The 24,478-nt window shown below is 34.1% G+C and overlaps 1 protein-coding gene across 1 annotated transcript; it reads right to left on the bottom strand.

Moving 5' to 3' along the window:
• Window positions 1-14,769: 14,769 nt before the first annotated feature.
• Window positions 14,770-15,470, bottom strand: LOC149494357 (uncharacterized). Its single transcript, XM_089725259.1, has 2 exons — window positions 15,069-15,470; window positions 14,770-14,961 (listed from the first exon to the last, which is right to left on the bottom strand). The coding sequence occupies exons 1-2, from the start codon at window positions 15,451-15,453 to the stop codon at window positions 14,933-14,935; spliced, it is 414 nt and encodes a 137-aa protein (XP_089581385.1). The 5' UTR covers window positions 15,454-15,470; the 3' UTR covers window positions 14,770-14,932.
• Between the last annotated feature and the right edge of the window lie 9,008 nt (window positions 15,471-24,478).

Below are 24,478 nucleotides of genomic sequence, written 5' to 3'. Positions count from 1 at the left end.
TCAGTTGTGGCTAGTTCCGCCGGTGGTAGTCGAGGTTCAGGCAGAGGAACTGGTAGAGGCACCAGTAGAGGTGCAGAGACAGTCGGTTATCCTTTTCCACCTTGTGAGCATTGTGGCAGACGGCATGGTGGAGATTATTGGTTGGTGACTGGTAAATGTTGGCTATGCGGAGCATCAGATCATCAAAAGAAGGATTGTCCTAAGAGGGCAAAAGTTCCTACACAGTTCATAGCAGGCAGAGGTAGAGGTGAGACCTCCGGAGGGCAGAGACAGCAGTCAGAGACTGTGGACAGACCCGATACTAGGGGTCCAGCCAGGGTTTATGCTATGCGAACCAGGGAAGATGAGGAAGCTCCAGATGTCATAGTTGGTGAGTTTTCTCTATGTGATCATACAGTTTATGCTTTAATTGATCCTGGATCATCTCATTCATACATTAGCGTACCGAAACCTTAGGTTAAAGGGTTAGAAGTTGCATATGTGAGTCAGGGTATGGTAGTTACTAATCCACTAGGTGATGTAGTAAAAACCCATACAGTGGTCGAAGGATGCCCAATTGTTATTCATGGAAAAGAGTTTCCAGGAGATCTTATGGAGTTGCCCTTTAGAGAATTTGATGTTATTCTGGGTATGGATTGGCTATCTAGACATCAGGCTATAGTTGATTGTGCAAAGAAAAGGGTGACATTATATACTACAGCAGGGGAAGAGATAATAGTAGTCGGGAAGCGGCGAGATTTTCTGGGTAATGTGATATCAGCCATGGCAGCAAAGAGATTAATTCAGAAGGGTTGTGAAGCATACTTGGTATGTGTATTACAAGCAGAGAAAGAACAGTCAGAAGTGCAAGACCTACCAACAGTGTGTGATTATCCAGATGTATTTCCAGAAGAGTTGCCAGGATTACCACCAAGGAGGGAAGTGGAGTTTACTATAGATGTCTATCCTGGAGCAGCACCAGTATCCATTGCACCTTACAGAATGGCACCAGCAGAGTTAAAAGAGTTGAAAATTCAGCTGCAGGAGTTATTAGACAAAGGCTTTATCAAACCCAGTGTATCACCTTGGGGAGCACCGGTATTATTTGTAAAGAAGAAAGATGGATCATTCAGATTGTGCATTGACTACAGACAACTGAACAAACTGACCATCAAGAATAAGTATCCATTGCCTCGCATCGATGATTTGTTTGATCAGCTAAAAGGTGCAGGTATGTTTTCTAAAATCGACCTCAGGTCGGGATACCATCAGTTGCGGATAAAGGAGGCAGATATTGCTAAGACTGCATTTAGGACCCGATATGGTCACTATGAATTTTTAGTCATGCCATTCGGGCTCACAAATGCACCAGCGGTTTTCATGGATCTCATGAACCGCGCGTTTCATTCATATCTGGATCAGTTTGTGGTGGTGTTTATAGATGACATTTTGGTCTACTCCAGAGACAGGGTTGAACATGATAAACATTTGCGGATTGTACTTCAGACACTGAGGGATAAACAGCTGTATGCCAAGCTCAGTAAGTGTGAGTTTTGGCTGGAAGAAGTTTCTTTCTTAGGACATGTGGTATCATCTGAGGGTATCAGAGTGGATCCTAAGAAGATTGAAGCTATTGTTGATTGGAGACCACCCAGAAATGTCACAGAAGTTCGAAGTTTTCTGGGTTTAGCCGGTTATTACAGAAGGTTCGTAAAGGGATTCTCTATCATTGCATCACCTTTAACAAGATTATTGAAGAAAGCAGTTGTATTCCAATGGGATGATAGATGTCAGCAGAGTTTTGACATTTTTAAGACAAAGTTGACCGAAGCACCAGTGTTGACTCAGCCAGTGTCAGGTCAAGACTTTGAGATTTACAGTGATGCCTCTCATACTGGGTTAGGATGTGTACTCATGCAAGACAGGAAAGTGGTAGCTTATGTTTCCAGACAGTTAAAGCCACATGAATTGAATTATCCAACCCATGATTTAGAATTGGCAGCCATTGTTTTAGCGTTCAAAGTATGGCGGCATTATCTGTACGGTGAAAAGTGTTACATTTACACGGATCATCAGAGTTTAAAGTACTTACCGACACAGAAAGACTTGAATTCAAGACAACGGAAGTGGATGCAGATTCTGGCTAATTATGATTATGTCATTAATTACCACCCGGGCAAAGCTAATGTGGTAGCTGATGCCCTTAGCCGAAAATCATTATTTGCTTTGAGAGCAATGAGAATCAGCATGAAGTTGTACCAGCAGGGAGTTATCCTAGCACAGATGCAAGTACAGCCATCTTGGGTTCAGGAAGTTGCAGAAGCACAGAAGCAAGATGCACAAACAGCACTATGGATTTTGTTACTGGATTACCTCAGACGCAGCGGAAGCATGATGCAGTATGGGTGGTTGTGGACAGATTACCTAAATCTGCACACTTTCTACCAGTTAGGATGGACTATTCTCTAGACAAGTTAGCAGAAAGTTATGTGAGAGAAATAGTTCGACTACACGGAGTTCCATCATCCATTATATCTGATCGTGATCCAAGGTTTACATCGAAGTTTTGGGGTAAACTGCAGGAAGCATTAGGAACGAAATTGCATTTCAGCACTGCATTTCATCCTCAAACAGATGGCCAATCAGAGAGAGTCATTCAGATCCTGGAAGACATGATGAGAGCATGTGTCATAGAATTTGAAGGCAGTTGGGACAGATATGTACCTCTCATGGAATTTGCCTACAACAACAGCTATCAATCGAGCATTAAAATGGCACCATATGAAGCATTGTATGGTAGACAATGCAGGACACCTGTGTGTTGGACAGAACTGAGTGAGAAGAAGATTTTGGGTCCAGATTTGGTTAGAGAAACAGAAGAAAAAGTGGAAATCATCAGAAAACGGCTGAAAGAAGCAAGTGATCGACAGAAGTCTTATGCCGATTTAAAGAGAAAGGATATTGAGTATTCGGTCGGTGATAAAGTATTTCTGAAAGTTTCACCATGGAAAAAGATCTTAAGGTTTGGACGAAAGGGTAAGCTTAGCCCTAGGTTCATTGGTCCATACGAGATTGTTGAACGTGTAGGACCATTAGCCTATCGCCTAGCGTTACCTTCAACCTTAGATCGAATTCATAATGTCTTTCACGTATCAATGTTAAGGAGATACAGATCCGACCCATCACACGTGTTATCAACAGAAGAGATTGAAATTCAGCCGGATCTCACTTATGAAGAAGAACCTGTTCAGATCTTAGCCAGAGAACTTAAAGAATTACGAAACAAGAAAATAGCATTGGTAAAAGTTCTTTGGAGGAATCATAAGACAGAAGAAGCAACTTGGGAATCTGAAGACACCATGCGACAACAGTACCCGCAGTTGTTCGCAACAGGTAAACTTCGGGACGAAGTTTTTAGTTAGGAGGGGAGAATTGTGACATCCTACTGAGTTGAGTCTTGCATTGAGTTGAGACTGAGTTGAGTCTTGCATTGAGTTGAGTCGAGTTGAACCAAACCCGGTTGGGGTAGAATGGGTTTATGAGTGGACCTACTTGATTGAGAGAAAAAGATTAAAGTATAAAGATTAGGAGTTACTTGCATTAGAAGGTTAAGCTTGAGTATTAAGTTGTAGCTTTTACCAATTGAGGTACCATGTAGTAAGTTTCCATCATTTATCTTGATTTTGTGATGACTTACCTGTAATCATCCCATTTACTTTCCCATTGTTCATGTTTATCTTCATCTTCTTCATCTCCTTCATTTCCTTTATTTCTCCATCCCTTTAGGCAACCTCAATTTTCTCCAAGTAAGTAGAATTACTTGCAGCTTTATGTTATTCAACCTCTAAGGGAGTGATATTGTAGATAAGTTATAAGAATTTTGATGTGTATAGGAGAGGGAAGTTCAAAGAGTGTAGAGAAAAGAAGCTAGAACAGAGCTCACGCGTTTTGGAGTAAAGGTTTGATATCTCTTGATTTTGATCATTTTCCTTGCATGAGAATTTGTGTGATGTGTTGCTATTGAGACAATATGTTGCTTCATGTTGAGGGAGTTATGTTGAGTTTATGTTGAAACAGGGGAGGACTTCATCTGGATTTTGACCCCATTTAATGATAGAATTAGGACGTGTCATAGAAGAGTTATTTGTTCCTCTATGTGTTAACTTTGCATGGGTTTTTGAATCATCCAAATCGGATTTGTATATTGAGCGATATGACCAAAAGAGTGCAGACTGCGCAGGCTGGAAATGCGTCGCGACCTTGCACTGCGCAGGCTGGAAGCACGTCGCGCGTCGCGACTTTGCACTGCGCGCGTGCGACTTTCACTTCAAACTCACTGTCTCTCATTTGGCACACTACGCGCTCGTGACCTTCAAATACGCGATCGCGACTTGTGCCTGAGAACACACTGTCTCTCAATTTGCACTCTACGCGCTCGCGACTTTCAAAAGGCGCGCTCGCGACTTGTCTTTTCCTGCACCTTTGGATTTCTTTTTCCATGAAATTGGATTCCTTTGCTCAACTTGTATGTATCCAATCATTTCAAAACAAAAAGACAACATTAGAACATGGATTAAAACAACATGCAAGCATGCAAATGATGTGAACTCATATGACCATTATGATTTATGAAGTGAGGAACTATTTCTATGATGTTGTGTTATATTATTGACATACCAACTTTATGCTCCATTGAGGTTAGGTAGAAACCATGTCGATAAGGCCATGTCGCGCCATAGGATAGCAGATCTGCGCCTCATACAGTTTGTTACTCCGGCTACAGGCCGTTGAGTGGATATGATTATATATGGGCCATAGCAGCCAAGTATACAGTATTCATCCAGTTTATACAGTTTTCTTATCACCTCGGTTTCGCTATAACCTTATGGAGCCATACAGATTTCATGACTCATACAGCATAATAAACAGCAAGTATCATGCTATATGTGCTTATATGCTTAATTATCCAGATGCGTTTACATGGTTATTTCTATACATGTATGTGCTTTATTCTTTCTTTTTATGTTGAGATATCCACTAAGCTTTCTTTGCTCAGCGAGTTACCTGTTTAACTCGTAGGTTTTGAGACTGGTCTGTAGAGGGTCCGTTTACAACTGCTGCAGTTCATCTGTAGAAGACTCGGTCTTCAGGGTAGATACTCTTGTTGATCTTTTATGGCATGTACAGGGCACAAGTTGGGCCCATTTCATTTTGTAACCAGTATCATGTTTTGTACGTATTACATACATGATTAATGTCATCAGCCTTAGCATGATAGTATTTTTCCAGATACTTTTTGCTGTCAGCATGACAGGTCATACAGTCATCCAGTTTGTAGCATCTCGACTCGGTTTATCCGGGTTTACGGGTGGACCGGGAAGGGATGTTACAATAACTCTATCAACATAATCTTTCACCTTTTCATTTTCCTTCATTTTCAACATTTCAAATTCTTTTCTTAAATTAAATACCTGCATATGTCTAGTTTTTTCATATCCATAATACTCAATTTTTAACTTCTCCCAAGCTTCATGTGCTGTCTCGCATGTCATAATCTTGATGAAGATAGGATCTGCAACAGCTGCATGGATATAGGACAGAGCTTTTGGAGCCTTAGCAACCTCTTCTTCATGTTGTCTAGTCTGCTGAAGGGTTGGATTTTGATTAAGAGATGGAGGCACTCTGTTTTCCTCCACATACTGCCATAATCTAAGCCCCTTGAAATAAGCTCTCATCTTCACAGCCCAAACATGGTAGTTTTCCCCATTAAAATGAGGTGGTGAAAGAGACATGCTGCTGGAAGCCATTTGAGGAAAAGCAAATAAACAAAAAACTTCACAAATTCTGGTTTATTTGGTGTCTTTCTCTATGATTTTCACTCAAACACACACACAGCCCTTTGAGATCAAGGTTGCTCTGATACCACTTGTTGGTTTAGAAGAGCAGAAAATTAAGGAAGAGAAGGAAAATTCTGCAGAGAAAGAAAAACTGCAGATTTTGTAAGTGTGGAGAAACAAATATTCACTTCTCATTAATTCCATTACAGCATAATGTAAATATTTATACTAAACTTATTCTAAAGTTTGTTCACCAACCTTCCATAAGTCAAGGAAGTTTGTTCACCAAACTTCTATAAGTCAAGGAAGTTTGTTCACCAAACCTACCTAAAAGCAAGGTAGTTCATCTACTTCTTGACTTCCACAAAGTACAACAAAATCTAAATACTTTAATAAAATACCTCCAAAACTGTCAATAACACTTGCATCAATTTTAACTTTAAGAGATGAAGCTGTAACTTTAACAATAATATATATGGTAGCCGAGTGGAATTAATTAATTGGTCAAGAATTTTCTTTGGTGTATACATGCATTGGAAATTAGATATTGATATAATAAAATTTAGAATGATTTATATTATCCTTGGGGACATAATTGAAGGTTATTTTAAGTTATAAATTTATGGTTGGATATTGGGAATGATTATTGAATGTTGTCTAAGGTAGGTGGGTTAAATTGCTCGATTGCTTGACGGATGGGCTGTGTTAATTAAATAAATGTTTGAATGTATAATATTTTGGCGGATGGGGTCAGTTGTTGTGGATTGCCCGATGGAGGGGCTTTGAGAATTTAGTATTGAATTGTGGTTTAGCTAAATTTTAGAGAAGGTTCTGCTGAAATTTCGATAGAATCTAGGTTAGTCATAATTAATAAATGAGTTAATAGGTTTATTAGAATATTCTTTAACTTAATCCATAATAAATAAAGTTCTCTAATTGTTATTATTATTATTCATTTATTTATGTATTTGATTGCTTATTTATTTTCGATGGATCAATTATTATAATAATATATTGTTAACTACTATTTCTTTATTTGATTATAATTAAATATGAATGTCTAATTGTGCATTTGCATCATGTTAATTAATTGTTTGCTATGCTTGCATTGAATTGCAATACTTGATTATTTGTGTTGTGATAATGCTATGCCTTGTTTGTGTGGAGTTGGAATGAAGTGGGTCACCATGGATTTGTGAGGACGGTCCTAGAAATGATGAAAATATGAGATTTGACCGTCGGTCAGGTATGGGGAGATCGGCGTCCCCGTGTACACCCGATGATATGATATGAATGATAAGATATGGATAATATGATATGGATGATATCGAAAACAATAGGGTGGCCTCCTGTTGGTATGGAAAAGAAAAGAGAGAATGGAAAAACAATGAGAGGGCTGGTCAAGTGAGGATTAGACTAGTTGGCCATGTATGGGGAACGGCTCCCTGGTGCACACATCATGAGAGGATGGGCCATGTGGGAGGACCGCTCATCGAGGGTTTCGGTGACACAACAGACCAATTTCCATGTGCTGTGAATATGTGAAGATGTTAATAATTGTGAGTGCTGTTGTGATGCCATCTGTGTGACTATCTGCGTGAGCATATAACTAGTTGGATGACTAGATTGAAACATTTGCATGTTTGTGTGAATGTGTGTGTTGTGCATTAATTAGTATTCCTTATAAACTCACATAACTTGTTCAACTTTTTAGGAAGTAGATTCCTCTTATCCTGGTAAAGCTCTGTTTCTTCACCGCAGAGTTAGAAAGAAATTTTTCTAGTTTAGTAATTATTTTGTCATGTAATTGTATGTATAAGAATTTATTTGTATCTAACTATTAGTGACTCCACAGTTGTGGGATTGTAAACAATGAACCTCTGGAGATATTTAATTATTCACTTATGTGATAGTATGAATTAGTTAGCCCTTATTATAAATGTAATGTATTACAGATTGGGTCCGGTTTATGAAATATTTAAGATGTTAAGTTTGGGGCCGAGATATAATATAAATTTGAGGTTTATTATGCATGGTATTATGGATTAAGTGTTTGGAATTCGTTTTGAGATGGTTGAATTTTAGTAGTTCAGGCTTACTATAGGCCTCGGAGGCCTTAAGTTTATTTGGACTCTAGTGTCGGTCCGGCCGTGGTGATGGGTCGTGACACATACTCATAAAAAAACCATGCTTTGTGAATTTATATTTATTTATGTATTTATTTTAATTAAAGAAATGAGTTTTTAAGAGTTCTTAGTTTCGAAAACGTATCTACGAGAGGGGAAATGTATTTCTAAATTACTCAATTTACAGAAACATCCCCAAAACATTTTCGAAGAGTTTTCAAGCGTTTCCATATAGGAAACGTTTCCAAAATGCGGAACGACATTCAAAGAAAGTTTCCATACAACATAGATTGGCAGTTAATGACTAGTGATTGGTGGATTAAATATTGTTATCTAGATAGGTTGTATGGACACTTTAAAAGGTTTAACTGACTCTTATTATATTCCCGTATCAAATACCGATATATCTCTAGTATAGAAACTAGGCATCGTCGGTTCATTGAACCGCCGGTTCCGGTTCATGGAACTGATGGTTCAAATTTTTTAAAATGTTGAACCTAAACCGGCCCTTGAACCGTCGGTTCTGGTCCGGTTCCGGCGCGATTCCAATGAACTGGCGGTTCCATTCACGGTTTCCGGCGATATATGTTTTTTTTTTAAAAAAAAATCGATTTTAATGCACATCTTTCTTTCGTACATATTAATATGAGTTTAAAAAAATATTGGTAAATTTTATTTTAAATAAATTTTAGAATGCTTATACTCATATAGGAATAAAATTAATTAATTTTACAAAATAATCAAATAAATTATCACTTTATTTTGTTTAAATGTTATTAATTAAATAAATTATAAGAAAATTTTGAAAAATGCTTCAAAAGAATGTAATTTTAAACTTAGCAAATAATTTAAAAGGGTAAAAGAAAAGTTAAAAAACAAAAATATAAGTTTAGATTAAATATTTCTCTCTTTTTTTACCATTTTACTTTTTAGATTTTTAACTTTTAAAGTAAAGTGTATTTTAAAAAAAAAAAATTCTTAAGTAAAGTACATCATGTAGTATAATATTATTGAGACTTTTGCAGATGTATAAAATAGGCTAAGTGATTATCATTTCGAAAATAAAAATAGAAAATTTTCGGTTCGAACCGGACCGGAACCCTTTGTTCCGGTTCATATTTTAATATTCACATAAACCTTAACCGGCCTTTGAACCGCCGGTTCCGGTTTAAAATTTTGAACCGCCGATTCCAGTCCGTCTACAGTACGGTTTGGTTCCGGTTTGAACCGAACCTGTGGCCATGCCTAATAGAAACATCAACTTTTAGCATTTTATAATTTTGAATGGCTAAAGGCTAGGTGCCTATTGGGCAACACTCTAGCTGTTGTAGTAGCTATTAGATATTAGCTGGTAGCTGTTTAAAGTAAAAATGTTTAGTAAAAATAATTATTTAATTAGCTATTGAATTTAAAATGATAAACAATGACACTTGAATATTGAGTTAGAATTTTAACTTATAAATATAAAAGTGAACTCAATATATAAAATAGAGAGGAAGTTCTATTTTTGACATTGGCGAAATACATGTTTAAATCTTTGAACTTATCAGGTTTTACTTTTATTGTGTCCATGAACTTTGTTTTATCGACATTAAAATCCTTCAAATTTCTTTTTTTTTTTTTTTAAATGAAGCTCTTATATTTATTAACTAGGGGTTAGAGAGTAATAATCATATATGTTAAATACATGATGATGGGAAAACTTAATCAAAGTATTAAATCCATGAGCATCTATTTTTGACATTAGCGTATTGGATTCGCCATTTACTCTAAATCAATTTAAGGCTTAATCTTTATATAAATAAAAGTTAAAGAGCTTAATGCCAACAAATAAAAGTTCAAAGGCTTAATGATCACAACTCAATAAATTTAGATGCTTAAACATGAGTCCTAACTTTCACTGCATCTAATACATATATAAATATTATAATTAAGAGTTGAAAATGGTTTTAAAATTGTGGAATTTAAACATTCTTAATATATTTTCATTTATTAATTTGCCAAATAGAACTTCAATCATTTAATTAAAATCTTTAAAATGTAAAACTTTTTCTAAGGTATCCCGCTGCCTCTCTCTAAGCAAAAAAAAAAAAAAAAAAAAAAAAAAAAAATTCTAAAACCCTTCTTTTCTTTTTTCATGGGCGGCCATCGGTAAAATACCGCCGGTGATTACTCCTTGTCTTTCTTTTTTTTTTTTCTCGAATAATCCTCAGATTTGTGTCTTATGATACAGATTTGAGTTATTGTTTCCCATATTTTGAGATTATTGTTACCCGTATTTTAGAATTTTGTTCTTAGATCTAGTCGTTTGAGAATTTTTGAGTTTTGTTATCACCATTATAGCGATTTATGGTATTTTATTATTTGGACAATTATGTAGAAAGAAGTATAGATCTCCTTTTTAATAGAAGGAAGAATTTTGAAGATAATCATATCAGACTTGTAGAAAAACCATGAAGTCGAACAATGGTCATGAATCGCTACTAAGTGGAGCGAGCGATCGCTTACAACACATGTATTATGTTCTGTCAACTTGATCACATACTTCAAATCAAGATTGTCTTTTTTAATTTTTTATATGAGTGGTTTATTATTAGACTTACTTTACAAAAATATAGAAATATATTGATATGTATTCAATATTTGTATACAGATTCCTCTTAATAAAATTTCCAGTTTGATTTCCTCTTAAAAAAACTTCTTCTGAGGTAGGAGATCCATAAACTGCTAATATAAACTATAATTAAGTGGCTAAAAGTAAAATCAATCATCTGGTACATGTAAAAAAATAATTAATTTATTGAAAGATATATATCCCCTAATCTTTCATATGTAACCTTTTAAATAATATATTATTGTATCGGATTCTAACTGAAACATTATTTGAGTTATTTATAATTTTCATGCACATTATATTTTGTATTTCACGTAGTAATAAGATATAAAATGTAATGTCATATTTAAATATTCATGGAAGTAATAAGTTATTATTAAAATATAAGAAGAAATTGTTAAGAATTAATCTCAAATAATTCCACAATAACCTAGATCGTGCAAACCACTAGATTCAACAAAATAGATTGAATAAGAAAAGGTTGCGTACCTGACATCGTTGTTCGTCGATCTTGATGTGTAGAATTAGGTTTGCAGCCTTCCAGAGAATTGAAGAATCGATTTAGCGGAAGCAGTACGAAAGGAACGTAAAACTGAATCGTATTCAACTCCTCTGGGGACCACGACCTTTATATACCTGTAGCATTAGTACAATTCCTATTTCGGTCCTTTAACGAAATAGAAATTATATAATGGTCTCCACACTTAATATCTATAATTAGTTGATACCTCAATAGTCAATTATTCACAATCAAGACCACTTTTGAAATTGACTTTACAATTAGACTGCTGTACGTATTTATTTTACATATTAAGCCCACAATAGAAAATTAAATCCAACAATCTCCCACTTGGGCGAACATATGTTAAATAAAATACATACACCAAAATGAGCTCAACAAACACAGTCATACAAGGTATCCAAAAACAATCTCGTCCATTAGCTATATTGATAAAGAGCTGAAGAAACATTCGCCATAGATCTCATGACTAAGTTCATCATCAACTACATTACCAATACCCCTAAATGACATAGATTCATTATAGAAGTGTAGCATGAAAACTACATGTAATGTGATCATCATGTCTGTTTCCAACTGGTCACCAACAAAAGTGAGATCAAGCAAAACAATAATAATACAGAGTGTAACCATCAACCAAAATGAGTACTCAACAAAATTTCATCAACATAATAAAACATATCCAAAACAAAATAGAGCATTCAAAAACATAATGTATACATAAGGAGCAAACTCCCACTAAAACTAGACAGTCTCAAACAAAACGATACCCATATGAGCGGTGTGCTCATGGAAAACTTTCGGTATCACTGCCTTTGTAAGCGGATCCGCAATCATAGAGTTTGTTCCAATATGCTCTAAGGATATCTGTCCACTCTGTACCCTCTCCTTCACAGCCAAGAACTTAATCTCAATGTGTTTTGATCGAGAAGAGCTCCTGTTGTTGTTGGAGAATAAAACGGCTGACCTGCTGTCACAATACAACTTCAGTGGTCTTTCTATTCCACCTACTACACGCAGCCCAGTGATAAGGTTTCTCAGCCAAATAGCTTGATTGGATGCCTCATAAGATGCTACAAATTCAGCTTCCATGGTGGAGGTTGCCACTAGAGTTTGTTTCACACTCTTCCAAGAAATAGCACCGCCAGCCAATAGAAAAATGTAGCCAGATGTGGATTTTCTGCTGTCTTGGCATCCAGCGAAATCAGAATCAGTATACCCAATGATCTCAAACTGATCCGATCTCCTATATGTGAGCATATGTCCCTTAGTCCTCTGAAGATATCTCATGACTCTTTTGGCTCCTTTCCAATGATCCATTCCTGGATTGCTGAGATATCTGCCTAACATGCCAACTATAAAAGAAATGTCTGGACGAGTACAAACTTGAACATACATAAGACTTCCTACAGCTGACGCATAAGGAACCTTTTGCATTTCCTGAATTTCAAGTTCACTCTTTGGACATTGTTGATTACTAAATTTATCACCTTTTGCAATAGGGGTATCCAATGGTCTAGAATTCTGCATACTAAATCTCTTGAGCACTTTATCAATATAGCTCTTTTGTGATAATCCAAGAATACCTCGAGAACGGTCTCGATGTATCTGAATCCCTAAAACAAAAGAAGCTTCACCTAAATCTTTCATCTCAAAATGCTTTGAAAGAAAAACTTTGGTTTCATGCAGCAAGACCTTACAATTAGTAGCAAGAAGTATGTCATCCACATATAAGACCAAAAAGATAAACCTACTCCCACTGAACTTATGGTACACACAATTTTCAACAGCATTTGCCTCAAAACCAAACGAGACAATTACTTGGTTGAACTTAAAGTACCATTGACGAGAAGCTTGCTTGAGTCCATAAATGGATTTCTTTAATTTGCATACCAGATGTTTTGGATCTCCAATTACAAAATTTTCTGGTTGCACCATATATATTGTTTCATCAATGTCGCCATTGAGAAACGCAGTCTTAACATCCATTTGATGAAGCTCAAGATCAAGATTTGCAACTAAGGCCATGATTGTCCTAAAAGAATCCTTCGAAGAAACTGGAGAGAAGGTTTCTTTATAGTCAATCCCTTCCTTTTGAGTAAAGCCTTTTGCTACAAGACGTGCTTTATATCTTTCCACATTACCTTGAGAATCCCTTTTGGTTTTAAATATCCATTTGCAACCAATGGGTTTCTTTCCTTCAGGTAATTGAACAAGATCACAAACTTGATTATCTTGCATAGACTTATACTCTTCGTTCATTGCCTCAATCCACTTATGAGATTCAGAACTCTGCATGGCATGATAGAAACTAACTGGATCATGATCTATCATGTCTACAGTATCCTCATGTTCCTGAAGAAACACTATATAATCATCTGGAATAGCACTTCTTCTCTCCCTAGTAGATCTCCTCAAAGGCATTTGAACAGGCTCTAATTCTTGAGGTTGTTGAATTTGTTCTTGAGGAAGAATAGCATTGTCTTGAATTGGATCTTAAATAGCGACAGGAGCAACTGGAGTCTGTACGCTATCAGAAACAACAAAAGGAATGAGAACCGAATCATCCTTACTTGGTTCCTCTTCAAAGACAATGTTTCTTTCTTTATTTCTCCCTCCAAAATCAACATCCTCAAAAAATGTTGCAATTCTCATTTCAAAAAAAGTTCTGGAAGTAGGATTATAAAACTTGTAACCCCTAGACCGCTCAGAATATCCAACAAAGTAGCTGCTGATAGTTTTGGAGTCCAGTTTTGTTTCATTCGGCTTGTAAGGCCTTGCTTCAGCTGGACATCCCCAAACATGAAGATGCTTTAGACTAGGCTTACGTCCAATCCAAAGTTCATAAGGTGTTTTAGCAATTGCTTTAGATGGAATCCTATTGAGAAGATAAGCTGCTGTCTTTAACGCTTCACCCCACAGAGACTCTGGTAAAGTAGAATGACTAATCATACTCCTTACCATATCCATAAGAGTCCTATTATGTCTCTCAGATACACCATTCATGCTGGGAGTACCAGGCATTGTATATTGAGGGACAATTCCACATTCCTGTAGGAAAAGCGCAAAAGGTCCTGGACGTTGTTCGCCTGAACCGTCATATTTACCATAATATTCACCACCACGGTCAGATCGAACAGATTTAATCTTCTTTCCTAGTTGATTTTCAACTTCGGCTTTATAAGATTTAAACACGTCCAAAGACTCAGATTTTTCATGAATGAGATATAAGTAACCATAACGAGAATAGTCATCAATGAATGATATAAAATATCTTTGGCCATTTCTAGCTGCAATATGGAATGGACCGCAAATATCTGTATGAATCAGTTCTAAAACATTGGATGACCGAATGGCACCTAGTCTCTTTTGTTTAGTCTGTTTTACTTTAATACACTCAATACAAGAATCCAAACCTATGTAATCAAGTGTATCTAAGATACCATCAGAAACAAGACGCTCAATTCTTGATTTGGATACATGACCCAAACGTCTATGCCAAAGTACAGCTGAGTTATCAATATTCAACTTTCTTTTGGTACCTCTTGTAGTAACATGCAGAGATTCATGATAACTAGTATCAATGTCTAACATATATAGATTATCACATTCATTCAAGCAACCAGTACCCAAAACTTTTGAATTCATAGATAAAGTAAATACACTGTCTCCAAAAGAACAATGAAAACCAGATTTGTCCAAAAAGGAAACAGAAATCAAATTCCTTCTAAAAGAGGGAATAACAAAAGTATCTATAAGATCCAAAAAATAACCAGTACTTAAACATAATCTAAAATGTCCAATTGCCTCTACTTCAACCGGATCGCCATTTCCCACATAGACGTATCTTTCACCGTCAGTTGGCTTTCTGTAGTTGAGGCAGCCCTGCAATGAAACACTTATATGAGCGGTAGCACCAGAATCCATCCAATAAGTGTTTTTAGGAGCTGAAGTTAAATTAACTTCACAACAGACTAAAACAAGGTACTTACCCCTCTTTGCAAGCCAAATAGCAAATTTAGGACAGTCCTTTCTCAAGTGATCCGTCTTTCCACAAAAGAAGCATTTTGGCACATAAGGCTTCTTTTGTACTGGATCTACAGCAGTAGCAGCAGCAGGTTTCTCAATAGCCTTTTCAACAGTCTTTGCAGAAGGCCTCTTTCTTTTCTTGTTCTTGCCCTTCCCAGCTGAAGAAACAAAATGAGCACTCTCTCTTTTGTTAGAATTCATCTTTTCCTCCTCATCAACACAATGAGAAATGAGCTCGTTAAGAGTCCATTTATTCGGCTGACAATTATAGGAAGTCCTAATTTGTCCATACTGAGAAGGAAGAGAATTCATAACCAAATGGACTAAAAGGTCATCTGGTAAAGCCATACCCAGCGCCTTCAGTCTCTTTGCAATATGAGACATGCTAAGAATATGCTCCCGAACACCACCATTGCCAACAAACTTCATGGAGGTTAATTTTCCTAAAAGTGTTCCCACTTCGGCTTTGTCATTCTTGACATAAGCCCTCTCCAGCTCGGCAAGATAGTTTTGAGCATTGTCCTTTTCAGCTGAGACAGAGTCTCGAACATGTTCTGGGACTCCTTTCTGCATGATCATCAGACCTAAGCGATTAGAACGCTCCCACTTCTCATACTGAACCCTTTGAACATCAGTGCTCGTATCAGTAAGAGGAGCAGGTTCGTCCATCCTGAATGCAAGATCCAAATCCATACAGCCCAGAAAGATCATAATGTCTGATTTCCAAGACTCAAAATTTGATCCCTCAAGTTTAGGGACACAATCAGGATTAAATGACATGTTAGCTGACATCGGAGAAAATAAACAAATAGATAAGTATAAGCTCACAATCCACAAATGAAACAATTCACATAAGTAGAGATCAAAAATGGAAATAAGATACAGACACAACATTAATATTCTCATCTTTGGATGTAAAACATTAACTTGTAATTAGTATCTCAACGCAGCAATCGAATATTGATAACATAGTCCTGACAAATAATAAATCTTCCTTTGGGCCGATATATCATTGTCATGGAAAATAATCAAACAATTATCACATACTTATTGCCAAACATGTATTCAAAACTCAGCCAGATAGCAACCTTCCTTTGGGCCGATTAACTATCCGCAACGAATTCTAATACACCTGTCTAATATTCTAAAATAAATCAATTCAAGCAATAGAGGTCACTTTGGTGACTTATTGATCAAATCAATTTATTTTAACAAATATCAAACACAATAGGGACTTAATCACTCCAAAATTTAATCTCAAGTCGACAAATTAATTCATTTAATTGTAATTAAAACAAAACAATTGCAATTAAATGAATTGATTGTCTAAATATTTAATAATATAAAATTATTTAGCCCAAAATATATATATATATATATATATATATATATATATATATATATATATATATATATATATATATATATATATATAATCTAGTCTTTAAGTCACTAAATTAGAGACTAAGTTATAAAATTGGACTAAATAAATTTGAATAAATAAAGTTCGGGGGTCTAATTTAATGAAATATATGTCCATGGGTCTATACGAAAAAAAACAAAAAAATTAGGGGCCTAATATAAAAAAATAGAAAATTAGGGGCCTAATACGAAATTTTCTAGGGACCTAACCTTAATTTTCCATCCCTAACCTTAAGACCAAAACGATCAGAGAAGGAAAAGAACAGGTTCGCCGCCGACTCTCTCCACCTGCCGTTCCAGCCCCTTTCCGCCGCCAACACCACCAGTTCCAACCGAAGACGAGCTCCGGTCGCCATTGGACGGTGAACAGCAGCCAAGGGAGTCAAAACCGGTGTTGAAATCACAAATCCGCCGGCAACAATGGAGGTTTTCAGGTTTTTTTTTTTTTTTTTTTAAACAAAATCTGGCCAGCAAAAAAAAAAAAAATACCACCATCGTGAAAATACCACCGACGTGAAAATCAGGGTCCAACACATGATTGAATCAAAAGAAAACACAAAACACTAAATATCAAAACCTCTTACCTGTTCTTCATATTCCCCAGTGAGAACAAAATTTTTTTTTTTTTTTATTAAACAAAACCCTCAATCCGTAAACAGTAGGGAAAACAAATAAAAAAAAAAAAACATACGAAAATCAATCTAAAATCTAGCAATTATGCACAAGGCTCTGATACCACTTGTTAAGAATTAATCTCAAATAATTCCACAATAACCTAGATCGTGCAAACCACTAGATTCAACAAAATAGATTGAATAAGAAAAGGTTGCGTACCTGACATCGTTGTTCGTCGATCTTGATGTGTAGAATTAGGTTTGCAGCCTTCCAGAGAATTGAAGAATCGATTTAGCGGAAGCAGTACGAAAGGAACGTAAAACTGAATCGTATTCAACTCCTCTGGGGACCACGACCTTTATATACCTGTAGCATTAGTACAATTCCTATTTCGGTCCTTTAACGAAATAGAAATTATATAATGGTCTCCACACTTAATATCTATAATTAGTTGATACCTCAATAGTCAATTATTCACAATCAAGACCACATTTGAAATTGACTTTACAATTAGACTGCTGTACGTATTTATTTTACATATTAAGCCCACAATAGAAAATTAAATCCAACAGAAATGCGTAAAAATAATAAATAGCGATAGTGATCAATGATCCATGATGTGACCAATGTTGGCCGTGACGATTATTATGGCAGATGGTGATTAGTGGCTAGTGATAGTGGTTGCCATTGATTAATAAATTAAAAAAATATATTTATTTATAAGATTATAATATGTTTATTAATGTTTAGAAAATTTTTTCCTCCCTTAAAAATAAAAAGTCATTTTTCTTAAAAACTCATATAGAAAATATTTTCTATTAATTGATTTTCCTGAATACTCCAAATGTCAAAAAATTTAAAAAATATTTTTCAAGTAATTACTTTTAAAAAACAATCGTAGCCTTGATATTCCTTTTCACTTAAAACCTATTATTAGGTATTTACTTTTGCTACTACCAGCTTCTGGAAAATCAAAATAAACCTATTATTAGGTATTACATGTTTTCCATAGAAATAATGTGAATGCAAGACTTAATGTTAAAGGAAGACTTCTTTTTTGTTAGAAAAGTACACTTTTTTACAACAATAAGTCCATAAACCAAATAATACGATTGCTTGAGCTATACCACAAATAAAGTTTTACCTCAATCCCATTTTGTTTGCTTGTTATTTTTTTTTAGATATTTCAAAATATTTGCAAGGTTTTTAAATTTATACATGTAAATAATTATTTTTTTTATGACAATCTTTATGATTCTTCATTAAATGAAAGACTTTTATTAATATCTAAATGAGTTAAGGATTAAAAAGAAAAAAAAAACTTTTGTATACTAAATTTTTAATATGCGTATTTTGTCAAATCATGTAAATAAAATGGAATGGAAGGAATATAATTTACGTTTGAAATGCACTAGAGTCGCCCAACAATTGACATCCAATGATGCAACGACTTGGATTACTGATGTCACGACCCAATTCCATGGGCCGGACCGGCACTAAGGCCCAGATAAGCTTAAGGCGCCCGAGGCCCGTAGTAAGCCTGAAACACTAAAAATTTACTATCTCAATATAATTTTAAACATTCAGCCCATATTTATAGGAAAATAAACCTCAAGATTTTATTAAATTTTGGCCCAAATTTATCAGCTACAACATTCCACAGTTCGGGCCCAATTAACAATACATCACATTTATAATATGGGCTCACATAATTATTTCATCCATAATAATAAACGACTAAAAGTATACAAATCCTACAACTGCGGAGTCACTAACTGTTTGATATACATAGCCTTTTATACATACAGTTACATAGTAAAATAATTATGGAACTAGGGAAAATTTCTTTAGTGCCCTGTGTCGAAGAAACATAACCTAAATCGAATTAAAGAGAAACTTACTTCCTGAAAAATTAAACAAGACATGTGAGTTTTCTAAAGAGTAATAATTATTGCACAACACACGCAAGCACACAAATATGTAAACATATCAATCTAGTCATCCGACTAGTTATATGCTCACGCAGCCAGTCACACAATGGCACATCACCAGCACTCACAATCATTAACATCTTCATATAATCACATCACGTGGAAATTAGTCAGTGGAGTCACCGAAACCCCCGATGAGCCGTCCTCCCACATGGCTCATCCACTCACATGTGCATCGGGAGCTGATCCCCCATACTGGCCGACCGGTCTAACCCTCACTTGACCAGCCCTCTCATTGTTTTTCCATTCTCTCTTTTCTTTTTCATACCAACAGGAGGCAACCCGGTGGTCTCCATCCAATCTAGATCATCAAGCGCTCACAACAGGAGGCCACCCTGCGGGCTGCGATCAAATCTAGATTGTCCGGTGCGCAACGACGAGAAGCCAACCCGTGGTTAACGGTAACGGTAACGGTAGGTGCACACGGGGGCGCCGATCTCCCATTTACCCGGCTAACAGAAACAGAATCAGGATCCATATAACAGAATCAGAATATAACAGAAATCAGAATCAGGATCCGTATAACAGAAACAGTCTCACAAACCCATGGTGACCCACTTCATCCCAACTCCACACAAACAAAGCATAGCATTATCACAACACAATTAATCAGACATTGCAATTAAATGCAGACATATTGATCAGTTGAACATCGTAATGCAATGCACAATTAGTCATCCATTCTTAAATGCAAATAAATAAATAAATAAGTAATATTAACATTAAATAAAATAAATGATAATAATGACAATAAATAAATAATTGAATAATTCAACGAATAATAATGAAAATAAATAAATAATTAGAACACTCTATTTAATATTTATTTAGTTATAGAATTAATCTAAATAAACTTATTAATTATGTTATTACTTAAAACTAGTCTAAGTTCTATTGAAATTTCGGCAGCACCTCTCCTAAAAATTGGACTATCCACCTGTTTAAATATCACAATATTATTATATATTTATCAATCAATACACACAGGCCATCCGTCGGGCAATCAATCAATTTAAAATCCCATCCTCCTTCCAAAACAACAATATCAACACTCAACCATTAATTTACAATAATCATGTTCCAATGATAATGACGATCACTATTTACTTCATATAATTATAACTAGCTTCTATAGCTAATTACCAAACAAATGAAAGCTTTAATATATATATATAATCGAATAAAACTTATATCATTAAGTTAATTTCAATTACTTTCACTTGATAGTTTCGTAGTGTCTAACTATTATAGTACTCTTTATCAAGCTTTCATTTCTTCATTCTTGCTTAAAGATAATAATCACATATTTATACCCTTTGTTACATTTTATATTAGCCAATACGAACAAATGCTTCTATTAAATTAAAATCTAAAGAATACATCTACTAAGAGATCTAACTTACAACTTAAAATATACCGATTAACTATTCCTAACAAGAATTAAACCTACTATTTCAAATATTTCAATTTATCTTTCGCGTTTGGATTCATAACAATCATTCTGAATGTTTCGCATTCATAAGTTCAAAATTAAATGTATTTACCTATCAAGGTTCTCTAACAAGAATCATACTAATTTTAACTAGGCCTATTCGGTCACTCCTATTTTCAACATAAAATTAAAACTCCTCTTATCCCAATACATGTCAATTTCCATGCTTAGAAAACATTAAAAATCCATATAAAGCTATAAAATTCAAACAAGACAAATAATCACAATTAAATTCAGACCCAAATCAAATTGACTTAAGCCATTTTCTAATAGAATTAAGCATTACTTCAGCTTTGATTACTAAAGATTACTATTAACTAATATATTGAAGCTTAATAACTAAAAGATCCACAAGGAGATAGATTCCTATCTTAAACATTACTTTTGTGTAACTAATTCATTCTTAGGTATTATTCAAGTAATCATTTAGCTAATATTCTTGATTAACTAATGTTAAGGCATAATATCCTTAATTAACCAATTTTCTGCAGTCTTATACTTTCTAAGCCTAATTATAAATTCAAGTCAAACAATAGTTTGAATATCAATCAATGTCAGATTGCAAATCTAATAATATAGTCATACTCTACGGGTTGAGTGCAAAATTCTGCCTATTTAGCACTTTCCGGTCACCGGAAACATCCACCATCGCCACAGGCCACGGTGGCCGGACGGCCAGCAGGCCTGAGATCAAACAACAATATACTGAAAATAAAGAATGCTTCCTGTAAAGTTCGATTTTTGAGATCAATATCTACAAAATATGGCAATTAGTTACTAAAACCCCAAATTTTATCAATTGACAAAACCCAAATCTTCAATCATCTCAAATGGCTCATTCAAATTCAGTTTGTCCATTAATTATTTATCTAAAGATAACAAGAAGGCATTTTGGACGCACCTTACTAACGGGGGATCGCCGAAAAACGATGAGGTCGCCGGAAATCGAGCAGGAGACGCGATCTGGCGGTGGAGCAGAACTGCGACTTCTGCCATCGCTGCGCTCGCCAGAGAGGAGGAGGAGGCTTGAGCATCTGCGGTGGTGACGCGACGGCGAGGTGGCGCTGGTTCTGGTGGTCGGAAAAGCGAGAGGAGGAGAGGCAGTGAGGTCACCCCGCGCCGAAGAAGGAGAAGAGAGAAAAAAAAAAGAAAGAAGAACGGTTTCTAGCAAATTCTAGGCCATTCCGGTTCGATTCAAACTGGTTTGGTCTGTTTCAACGATTTGGCTTGATTTTGCTCGGTTTGCAGGTTTTTCACTTGGTTTTCAGGTTATTCGCGTGGTTTTCCAAAATCAATTTGATTTCCGGGTCCGGTTCCATTTATTTCGATTGTTTTAGTTAGGTTCCGTAACTTTTTCTCCGTTTACTCAATAATAATAATAATAATAATAATATTAATAGTAACAATATTTGATTTTTAGGATAATTAATTTATATATATATTCATAATAGGTTAAATTACGGGGTTTCGTATTATTTCTCAAAAATCTTATCTGTTTACGATTCAAAATTTTCGACATTTTTATTTGGGCTTGGGCCCTACTCGTAAAACTTTGGGCTCAAATTAGAATCGCTCGATCTTACCAACCCATACTATCAAAAATTCAGATTTTTGATTTAATAAAAATTTCAAAGTTTTGAAAATAAAAAATTCGGGATATTTCAACTGATCGCATTGAATGTAATATTTATAAAATTGTTTAATAAATTTATAGTTTTAAAATCATCCATTTTAATTTTTGATTTATCAAAATGAAAAGTCAAAATGATTTTGTTTGATTATTTTTTTTAATTATATTTGATTAGATCAAATGAGCACATAACCCTGGCACGATGCGCCGGTTAATTATTAATGTAATTTAAAGTTGTGTCTTGATATAATAGAATTTGACATTTTGTAATAAAAGTTTATGTATGGTACTTCATATTTGTTGACTTCATATATAATAATTTAACTTATAAACAATATTATAAGTATAATAATTTAACTTCATATACAAGATTGACCAAAATATACATATAATTATATAATAAACCATAATATTATATGTGCAGTTTGATGATGCTACTTCTAGTAGAGTTTTATCAAAATATTTGTTATCACACAAATATATAGATTTTCAATCAAATAAGGTTAAAAATTCATATATGTTTGTTTTTGTCTTAGTTAGTGCAACTTTATTTTAAATTTTTCAACAATACAATTTTATTGTCAACCTATAATAATTTTAAAATATTTTTAAAAAAAATAAATATAAAAATTAATAAAATTATTAATGAAATTAATTTCATCATTAATTTATTATTTAAGTAATCACCAAAGGTAATTTATATTTGTGATTAGTTGAAAATAAATATATGAAATACTATATACAATAAGTTACATTTATACTAGATAAAATTTAATATTTTATCCATTTATAAAGTTTTTAAATGTGAATATATGCAAAATAAGTTTTTTTTTTTTAATGTGAATCTATTTGATATATAATATTTCTTAAATGAAAATGGGCAATTTGTATAAATTAAACTAAAACTAATTTTTATTAATTTATCTACATTATGATCTCTACATTATGAGAGAAGATATATGCATTTATTGATTAATTAGGTCTAATAAATGAAAAAGTATGGAAATAAATCAAATTAATGAAAAATTTTACCCATTAATATTTTTGTATATAAATCAATGGTACATCAATTTTATATATACAAAATTAACTATTCAAATTTTTTATAATTATGTTTTTTTTTAAAAAAAAATGCAATGAAAAACTCATACTAAGTTTTGCTTATATAAATTAAAAAAATTAATTTAAGAAATTTTAAATGAATAATTATTTAAGTTATGGCAAGAATGTATTAAAGAATAATAAAAGGGTTAAGCGAAAAGGTAAATAAAATAATATAAGAAGAATAGTAAAAATTTTATATTTTAAAATTTTATTGTTAAATATAAGAAGATATGCATAAAATAATAAATCGTTATAGTCACCTATAACTAGTAGTGATGGTCGATGCTAGCTAGTGGCAATGGTAGTGGCCGATGACTGGTGGTGGTAATTACCGTTGATTAATAAATTAAAAAAAAGATTATAATAAGTTTACCAATATACGAAAAATGTTTTCCACTCTTAAAAATGAAATGTTATTTTTCTTAAAATGATAATTTTCCGTTGATGAAGAAACTATTTTTTGTTGACTGATTTTCCTGAGTAGGCCAAATATTGAAAAATTTGAAAAATATTTTTTATACAAATTATATCTCGAAAAACAAATAGAGCCTCGATATTCCTTTTCATTTAAGACATATTAGATATTTATTTTTTGCTACTACAGCTTCTGAAAAATTGAAATAAATAAATAAATAAAAGGCATTCTTCTGGCTCAATAGATAATGCTTGCTTATCATTTAATTTTCATAAGTCTAAAGTTGATTTAAAATATAAAATTATATTTCAACTTATTAACAGTAATCTTTATGCTTGATTAAAGAAATATTTTGTACTTAAAAAGGAATCAAGTGGAAGATTTACATAATATTATTCAACTAGCGCACACTCTAGGGTTCCTCTCTTCCTCTTTCCTCTCTAATCTATTTAATCCTAATTTTTATTTGGAGCTGCTGCTGTTAATCAACGGTAGCCCCATACTTAGGCATTTAGAGAGTTATATGTTTTTCTATAGAAACAATGTGAATGGAAGACTTAAAATTAAAGAAAAAATTATTTGTTATTATGACAACTATGAGTCAAGTAAACCAAATAATACTTTTGCTTGACTTATATCAACAATTGACATCACGACCACTTAAATACCGACTGCATTGGCAGTCATGGTCAATCAAGTGGTGG

Source organism: Jatropha curcas, chromosome 8, assembly GCF_041381405.1.
Source record: "Jatropha curcas cultivar XTBG-Jc1 chromosome 8, XTBG_Jcur_1.0, whole genome shotgun sequence".
NCBI classification, from domain to species: domain Eukaryota; kingdom Viridiplantae; phylum Streptophyta; class Magnoliopsida; order Malpighiales; family Euphorbiaceae; genus Jatropha; species Jatropha curcas.
The sequence above is the reverse complement of the archived record's forward strand: the minus strand, read 5'-3'. Positions and strand labels throughout refer to the sequence as shown.

What these genes read in the sequence shown, in the direction of transcription:
- LOC149494357 (XM_089725259.1), bottom strand. Translation starts at nt 15,453, where the DNA reads ATGGCTTTACCAGATGACCTTTTAGTCCATTTGGTTATGAATTCTCTT. An exon ending in TATTTGGCTTGCAAAGAGGG is followed by an intron (nt 14,962 to 15,068) that starts GTAAGTACCTTG and finishes GTTTCATTGCAG; the next exon opens with GGCTGCCTCAACTACAGAAA.